The sequence below is a fragment of the Periophthalmus magnuspinnatus genome, chromosome 16 (assembly GCF_009829125.3).
Source record: "Periophthalmus magnuspinnatus isolate fPerMag1 chromosome 16, fPerMag1.2.pri, whole genome shotgun sequence".
NCBI classification, from domain to species: domain Eukaryota; kingdom Metazoa; phylum Chordata; class Actinopteri; order Gobiiformes; family Gobiidae; genus Periophthalmus; species Periophthalmus magnuspinnatus.
The window spans coordinates 4,497,908-4,507,334 of record NC_047141.1 but is presented as its reverse complement, the minus strand read 5'-3'; the positions used below and the strand labels follow the sequence as shown (position 1 = coordinate 4,507,334).

Here is a 9,427-nt window from a genome sequence, read left to right as displayed (position 1 = left end):
TCTTTGCGTAGTATCCGGTTGTATTGTTCATTGGAATAGTGTCCATTGGCTTTGATCACAGTTACAAAAAGTCAGCAAAAGATTGAAAGAGTGGGGGGGCAGGCTGTGCCAGCCTCCTACCAGACCCGTAGGGTGAGATGAAGATGTAGGTTCCGGTCTTAGCTCGCCATCCTATTCAAGAACACCTGGCCTGCATTAGGATAAACAGGATTACTTAAGTGACTTGAATAAAAATCAAATGTCTAAATTAATTAACCTAAACTAGGTTACATTGCTCAATTTCATTGTGTACACGGATCAATTTACTATTCTGAATACAATTGTAATTAAATAATTTCTGAACAAGGTGCAGTGTTAACCTTGCAGGTTTTCACATGAATACATTTAAAACAACCATTTAGCAATAATTGAGTCTTACATTACTGGCATAACATTGAATAATCAGTTCATAAGAAAGTGCTAAATGTTCCAAAAAGGCACTACATATGGTTTACAATAAGCACAACAAGGAACCAGCGTTAGCCCGAGCATGCTAATGCTAAGCTAGTTAGCTTAGCCTCGGATGCTAACAGCGCGTTTCATTCATTCAAAACTCACCAATTCCTCAGTTTAACATCGCATGATGGCGGCAACGGACTCCCCACGGACCGGAGGTTAGCTCTACAATATTAAAAGTGGACTACTTAGTTTGTTGAAGCTTACAAAACACAGAAAGGAGCGAATGTTGTTAATTGTTTGAGACTAGCCTTTTCACAGCTGCCTCGGTAGCCTCCCCCACAGATCTGACTGGGAAACTGCCGGCACAGATTGAAAAGGTGCTCTGTGTGCTGTGATTGGCCGACGCGGGTCACGTGATTAGGGGTGCGGTTACGTGTGGCACGTATGAGACACGGAGGGCAGGAATAAATATATAAATGCAGCCTTTATATAAACAAGATTTAACGGCAGGTCAAAGTAGGAGTTTAGTCAAACTTTTTTAATAAGACAGAATTTCAACCTGGGTTACACAAACAGAACACGTTGCTTTAGTTTAAAGTGGGTAGCCTCAGTAATTACACAGGTATTAAGCATAAACGTTTATTTTTATTCTTAATCTTCAACTGGCAACAACTGGCTGTTGTTGTAACACATAAACACAGCAAAAAACCTTGTGTCAGACTCTGTTCAACCTATATCTCTCCTGTGTGACTTTCTGCTCTGAGCAAATCGTTTATTACAGACAGAGCAGCTCTAAGGTTTGTCTCTTGTGTGTTTTTTCATGTGTTTTGTGAGATAACGCTTTAGAGTAAATGTTTTCTCACAGACACAACAGCTGTAAGGTTTCTCTCCTGTGTGTGTTCCCATGTGGCATAAAAGATTACTCTTTTGAATAAATGTGTTCTCACAGACAGTACAGCTGTAAGGTTTGTCTCCTGTGTGTGTTCTCATGTGTCTTGTGAGAGTACTCTTTTCAATAAATGCTTTCTCACAGACAGAACAGCTGTAAGGTTTGTCACCTGTGTGTATTCTCATGTGTTTTGTGAGATAACACTTATGAGTAAATGCTTTCTCACAGAGAGAGCAGCTGTAAGGTTTGTCCCCTGTGTGTCTTCCCATGTGGTATGTGAGATGACTCTTTTGAGTAAATGTGGTCTCACAGACAGAACAGCTGAAAGGTTTCTCTCCGGTGTGTGTTCTTATGTGTTCTGTGAGAATACTCTTGTGAGTAAATGCTTTCTCACAGACAGAACAGCTGTACGATTTCTCTCCAATGTGTGTTCTCATGTGAGACTTAAAATTATTCGTGTGAGTAAATGCTTTCTCACAGACAGAACAGCTGTAAGGTTTGTCTCCTGTGTGTGTTCCCATGTGGTATTTAAGACTACTCTTGTGAGTAAATGCTTTCTCACAGACAGAACAACTGTAAGGCTTGTCTTCTGTGTGTGTTCTCATGTGGTATGTGAGACTATTCTTGTAAGTAAATGCTTTCTCACAGAGAGAACAGCTGTAAGGCTTGTCTCCTGTGTGAATACTAAAGTGTTTTTTTAAATCACCTTTTAGGCCAAATCTCTTTTTACGGACAGAGGACTGGTGTTTCTTGTCTGCAGTTCCTTCAGCTGTTCCTGACACGTCCCCATTGTCCACAGTGGCTCTGGTCTCTGGTGCAGACTTGTATTTGGGGGATAGACTTGAGTTTGGTGCAGTGGTGCTTTTGTCTCTGCTCTGGACTTGGTTGTAGTGGTCTCCATCTGCCTCTGTCTCCATCTGTGCAGCTGAAGAGCAGATTGGAGCACTCCAGTCTTCATCACTGTCAGTGTCAGAAGAGTGCTCCGTGTCTCCCTCAGTCTCGGGGTGGACATGTGTCTCTGAGCTGATGTCCTCTCCCTGTGTGTCCTCTCTGTGGACATGTGTCTCTGAGCTTATGTCCTCTCTGCGGACATGTATCTCTGAGTTGATGTCCTCTCTGTGATCAGTTTCTTTTTGTTGAAGCAGTGAGGACTCTTCTGTCTTCACACAGCCATCATTGGCCCCAGGGTCAGACCTGAAAAAAAGAAAACAAAATCTACATGAATCAAAAATACAAAGTTTGGAACAATTCTCTGAGGAGAAGTCAGTGTCTGTGTCTGCATAAAGTATTTTTATGTATAAAACCTGTTTAATTCAACTATCACTTTAAACTTCGGGCTATTCTTAAATGTCCCTGAATTCAGATGAATTTCTAATCTCATCATATTTTATAATAAATTGTGTTGAAAGTGATGGGACTCACACTTGCAGCTCCTCTTCCTCCTGTTTGTTGTGCTGTTCTTCTGGCTCCTCTTTAATCTGTGGAGTCTCTGGGATTTCCTGTTTCAGAGTGAGACCAGGACTCAGAGAGGACATGTGGACACCTGCAGGAGACAATGGGCAAACAAAGATGATAATTAATTACACAAACATATGTATTATTTGTCCATAAAGTTGTACATTTAGTCCAAATCCAAACTTTTTTAGATCAGGATTATGTTGTCACACAGAATGTTCAGTTCCTCTAATGTTAAACCGATGGAGATTTGAAGATGCTAAATACAAACCTTAGCGTTCATTTAAAAGACTGTTTACTGACTGTTAAGTATTGTTCATTAACCACTTGACGTTCCGATGGCCCGTCCACAGGCCTAGCGCTCTGTGTAAAAAGAGACATTTATTTTGTAGAGACAGGATGTGACGTCATTTAAGCGCGCTCTCCTCTCTTCATGGCGCTTGTACTTTATGACCGCTGTTGGCCGTACAAGAGTTGCATTAAAACAAATATGCCAAGCATTTTTTCCAGGTATAAAGAGACACTTCTGCCAAAAACACCTTAACACTGACAGACTATAATGTGATGGATGTATTTAGCAGCAGCTTATCGGCCTGTTGCACGGCTCTTTTACACTTGTATTGTTGTTGCTAATGCGTGTCTATGGACGTGCGCCACATTTGGACAGTAACACGTGGCTCGGACACATCAGACTCACCGGCTCTGGTCAGCACGACTCTCGGGCTCTGAGGACTCAGAGTCGAGTCCAGGAGCCGTTGGTTCCTCTCGTTCTCCTGTTTGGAGCGACACAGTTCCTCCTCATACTCGGCTATGATTCTTTCAAACAGCACATATATGTCTTCAGCAGCCGCAGTCAGCCGCTCCTCCACCAAAGCTCTCAGCCTTTGGACTTTAGACATTTTACAAACCGTTTGGTTTTGTCACTTTTTCTGTTTTCTGTCTCTTTTCCTTCCTAGCTGGTTGTGGTAAAAAAAAAAAAAGCTCGCTCCTTCGGGCGCTCCTCGCTGTGGCCGTGTGGCGTGTTGCTGCCGCACACTGGTCGCCCGTGGTACTGCAGTAGAGGGAAGTGAAGATCACATCTGCAACTGGACATTATTATTGACATAGACTAAAGACTATCCATTACTGTACTATACTGGGGGGTCCATCTGGTTGATTTTTCAAAATGAAAACACATAAACAACACGTAAAGCAGTGATTTTAGACATCCACAGCCCAGTTTCACTACAGAACTAAAAGTCTCTTCACATGATGTGCAGCTCTCTTGAAATAAAGCGTCACATTATTTTAATAGATCCATGAGTGTCACGTGTTTCGTTTAGTCACGTGGTCAGCACAAAACAAATATTGGCCTCTGTTGGAGCGTTGTGCTATTGCTCAAAAGTACAAATATCAGTAGGTCTATCTGTGTTTTACTGAACCTTGAGTCTTTGAATATTCTGTCTGTCAGATCACAGAGTCAGGGAAGACCTTCACTTTGTGACTTACTCCTCTGCTGTCTACAATCAGACCAATGTCATAGCACATATGTTATAGTTTTTGGATTGATATAAACTTGTTATTTGCTCAAATAAATGACTGGATGATACACACACTCAGTATAAACATGTTGAAGGATTTTTTTTCAGCTCCAGTTCTTTATGCTACACACTCAGATGTGTGAATACATTCTCTTAAGTCTGTCCCTTCAGATGTATTAACTAGGGACACAGGGACAAAGAGTTTCATTTTTGGAGACATGTCCTATGGTCTGACAAAACTAAAATATTTTGACCATAACACAGGGACATGTTTTACCTTTCACTGTGGGCTCTCAACTTACACTGCTGCTGTACATCCAGTGGGCCGCCCGCCAATCAGAGCCCTTTTTGTGGGACTGAGAGGAAAGCGTTAAGTGCAAATGCACACACCTGGGGAAATCTACTTTAGGTCCTTCTTTAAAAGAACAACAATCTGTATCTGTATCAATCCATTTCTTAGGGCCTTATTTTTCAGGGGGCCCTAATCAGAATTTGCCACTGCAAAAAAGGCCGATCAAAAAATAAGAAAAATAAACTCATTTTGATATAAAATGCCCTATTTCAAATAAAATTATCTGCCAGTGCAGTAAGAAAATGTACCAAATAAATACATTTTAATTTATCATATACCATGTTTTCTCAAAGCAAGACAAAATACACTGCCTGGCCAAAAAAAAGTCACCACCTGGATTTAATGAACAAATACCTACAAACCTCCTACTGGATAATTCCTGCAAGGGCGATTATCTTTCTTGAGGTCAGCTGACACCTGAATATACTGAATGACCAGGTTATTCCATCAATGGATTTTTTCTTCCTTGATGGCACGGGCATATTCCAAGATGACTCTTGCAGCTTCCTGGGCACCTGCATCACCCAGAATCTCAAGTGGGAGCCAACCATCAGCTCCCTCATCAAGAAAGCCCAGCACAAGATGTTCTTCCTGCAGCAGCTGAGGAAACACAAGCTGCCGGTCCAGATGATGGTGCAGTTTTACACGGCCATCACTGAGTCCATCCTCACCTCCTCCATCACTGTGTGGTTCACTGGGGCCACTGCCAGGGACAGACAGAGACTGCAGCGCATTGTGCCTCTGCTGAGAAGGTGATTGGCTGCAGCCTTCCATCTCTACAGGACCTGTACGTCTCCAGGACTCGGGGGCGAGCAGGCCGTATAGCAGCTGACACCTCTCACCCTGGACATGGACTATTTGAGCCGCTTCCCTCTGGCAGGAGCCTACGGTCCATTGGGACCAGAACCTCTCGTCATAAGAACAGTTTCTTCCCCTCTGCTGTTTGTCTCATGAAAACTTTATAATATCTGCAGAAAACTGGACACTTTGTAACACCGGTCACTTTAATAAGTCATGTTTGCACTGTTGTTCTGATGCTGCTGTTGTATATATTTTCTACCTCTAAGTATTTTATTTTTAACTTTGTGCTTGCCCTTATTTGTATTTGTATTTATTCAGTGTGTTTTATGTTTTCATTTTATCACCGCAGTAAGTTCCTAGTTTGTGAACTGTGTTCACAGACGATGGCAATAAAAGTCTTCTTATTCTGATGACAATGCCAGGATTCATCAGGCTCAAATTGTGACAGTGTTTCAGGAGCATGAGACATCATTTTCACACATGGATCGTCCACCACAGAGTCCAGACCTTAACCCCATTGAGAATCTTTGTGCTGGAGAAGCTTTGTGCAGTGTCAGACTCGACCATCATCAATGCCACAGGTGAAAAATGTATGCAACACAGGATGGAAATAAATCTTGTGACATCATCGAAATAACATTATCGCAACAATGCCACAGTGAAATATTACAGTGAGTGACCTTTTTTTTGGCCAAGCACTGTATTAGCATGCTACAAGACCTGATTTAAGCATAAATCACAAGTTTCATGTAGTCATGGCAAGATTTTTCACCTTATTCTGAGCACATCTATCCTTGATTTTAGCAAATATTGTTTAAAACAGGTGTAAATCTGTTTATATTTAGTATACAACATATCTTACATTAGGCTATTACTTCTTAAAGAGATACTTTATTTTAAGAATACCTTATTTTATTCACAATAAAACTATACATTTGGTCAAATATAACATGAAATCAGTTCAGTTTAAAACTGCATTTATTGAAATGTTAAATTGTTCAAATTTGTTATGATGATGGGAAAGTGTTTCCACTTTCCCATCATCATAACAAATTTGAACAATCAATACAGGAAATATGGACAAGCTAGACAGTATGACAACTGAAGTGATAAACTATGATCTCCCATGTCACCCAACACATTACAAGTATACAATCAAAAGTGAACAAGTAAAACAAGAAACAAATTAAAAGAAAAATAAAAATAAAAAATCCCCCTCAATCCACCCTTGTCTTTTTGTAGGGAGGGGTAACATCCTTGTCATGTAACTCATCCCAGAGCAGCTCAGTTTGCATTACTGACAAAAGGATGCGATGCATTTGGGGTATGCAATGTAGACCATAATAGTATGCCACTGTGTAAATGTGCAATTGGACTAGATCCTGCACACACAAAGTACTCATCCTCATCTATGAGCAGCACTGGTAAGAGGCTGCAGATAAACCGCTGCATCCTCCAAAGGCTAAAAAGAAAAACAAATACTTTTTAGTTTTATGATCACTTTTGAATTATAATATTTTTCAGTTAAATGAATAACGCCCTTTGGAAGGGCAGCGTTTAGTGGAAACATCGTAGGAAGGCAGGTAAGCCATCCAATAGCTTGGTCCTCTGGGGAAAGAAAAAAGATTGAGTTCAAATAATGTGAAAAATAAATAAATATGTAAAAAAGATGTAACAACACTTGCCTTCAGAGAGTGAATGGGTGGCTTTCTTGCATTCTTGAAAACAGCATACAATAATAATTTTAGCTTGACGACCTGCCACGGGCTCAGGTTTGTTTCTGCTGTCTGCACAGACAATACATTACCATGAGAATATAGTATGGTAGAACAGGGAAGAGTTCTTTTAGGTCTTCTCTTGATAATATATGGAGACAGACTGTATCAGTGTTTGCAGCTGAGGAATATACAGGCAAACATGAACAACACTGTTGCTAAAGTTTAACAGTTTCAGTTCACTCTTCTGGAAAACCTGTGGGAGAGAGTGAAGACTGTTTGTGAAAGACATGAGCCATTGTACAACATTGAGCTTGACTGAGGCGCTTGCAGCATTTTAGGACTTCTCAGATCCTTTTACCACGCAAGAACAAACTATCAAAGAACTTTTTGATCCAGTTGTTCCAGAAGAGGCAGTCATATCACAAAGACTGTGTCGAATTCAGCGCGGTGGTTCAAGGGTACTTGAAGGCCAGGACAGATTTTCTTAAAAGTGTCCTCATGACGTATAATGGACTTACTAGAAGAAGCAAACTTGTAGATTTTCCTGCTTGTCATATCATGTAGCAAACCCCGCAGGATATAATGCACGTCACACTTGAGGGAGTCATGTCCTATGAGGTTAAATGTGTGTAGAAGCACCTTATTTTGTCTGGAGATATTGAATTGGACTCTATAAATTCAGGTATACAAGGTTCTCTTATTCCCCTGTAGATCTAAGGCACAAGCCCCATCACTGTTACCACTTTATCCTCAAGTGATAACACACTGTGGGGAAGCTGGCCCGAGTGATCAAAATAGGAGGCAGACTCAAAAGAAGTCCCATTAGACACATTTATTCCCGTGTAGTGGTACACCGTGGACACACAAAAAATAATCCATATGTACAAAAATTAATGGTGCTCAACGAAAAACTAAGCAACCAAACTTAAGCAACTGAAACAAAAGCCACGTGTACCCTGGCTACACTGGTGTTCCTCATCTGTCTAATTGCCCAGACTAAAATACTTCCCTGTACCGGAAGCCCCACCCCCGGTCTACTCCATCTCTTGTCCAGGGGGCGGTGGGAGTAACATCAGCCTATATTCCATAAAACATCTCTCAGGCCCAAGTCCCTTTACCAAAAGTGTTTAACTAAATAAACTATAAACACTTAGTTCATGGAACAAAAATACACAAGACATAAACACAAAGAAATAAACAAACTTAAATCAGTTTTTCCCCCTCCACATGGTCCGGCCCATGACCCCACTCAAGCCTATAAAATGGCCGACATAGGGCACGCCCCCTCTTTGTCTAGACCATGTGGAGATGCAGGTAAGATGATTATTGGATTAAACTGAATAGACACAGTTAACTAAATAAAATATATTTAACTAACAAATGTGTGGTGATTTAAACTGATTACAACTAAACAAAACAAACCCGGGATAGTTCTATTTCGTTGAGTATTGAAGTTATAGAAAATGAACAAACATGTGCAAAACCAAATCATAGTATTATTAAAAGGGATAAAGGCCCACTTTGTCACACACACTTAAACAGTTTCCTCATATTTTTAAAAATATTCTCCTTCATTGTGATCATCATCAGTAATAATGTATATGTCCAGTTTATCATAAGGTTACTGGAGATCACACAGAATATTTTCTCCTGTTGTAGCAACATTACAGAAACTTAAGAGAATGATTACACTGCACCTTCAAGAGTTTACTCTTCTTTTCAACATAACCCCTACACAGCAGTATATGATACATTTCCCCTCACAAATAGAGGCCCTTGGTCCCCTGATAAGACATATGTGTATGTGTTTTGAATCTAAACATAGATTTTTAATTTTTTTTTAAATGTGGTCTTTAAAATTGTAAAAAATATTTGCAAATCTCTTGTTCACCACAGTCAAATTGTAGAATGTGAAAATGAAATATCATGAAAATGATATTGGTCTTGATGGAAATGTGTCAGATTTGAAATATGTGGAGTCAAAGCTAAAATATTTCCTAAATATTGACAAATTTCACCGTATTGTTTCTGCAGAATGGGTTGCCCTAAATGGGAAGACATGTGCAAGTGGCAAGACCCTTATCCTCAGACTCTGATGGATTCAAAATATATATTCAAGTTATATTATGTTATCTCACTGTTCATTTTAAAGGTACTGTAATGTAATGTTCACTCTTTATTTAGTCATTACTATTAGTTATAGTCAGTTCACTACTTTATTTAGTCATTATATTCAATTATGTAAACTGTGTAA

The 9,427-nt window shown here is 40.0% G+C and overlaps 1 protein-coding gene across 1 annotated transcript; it reads right to left on the bottom strand.

The window, feature by feature from the left end:
* Window positions 1-965: 965 nt before the first annotated feature.
* On the bottom strand, window positions 966-3,780 carry LOC129456921 (zinc finger protein OZF-like). The gene is made up of 3 exons (XM_055227971.1): window positions 3,480-3,780; window positions 2,750-2,870; window positions 966-2,521 (listed from the first exon to the last, which is right to left on the bottom strand). The coding sequence occupies exons 1-3, from the start codon at window positions 3,679-3,681 to the stop codon at window positions 1,231-1,233; spliced, it is 1,614 nt and encodes a 537-aa protein (XP_055083946.1). The 5' UTR covers window positions 3,682-3,780; the 3' UTR covers window positions 966-1,230.
* Between the last annotated feature and the right edge of the window lie 5,647 nt (window positions 3,781-9,427).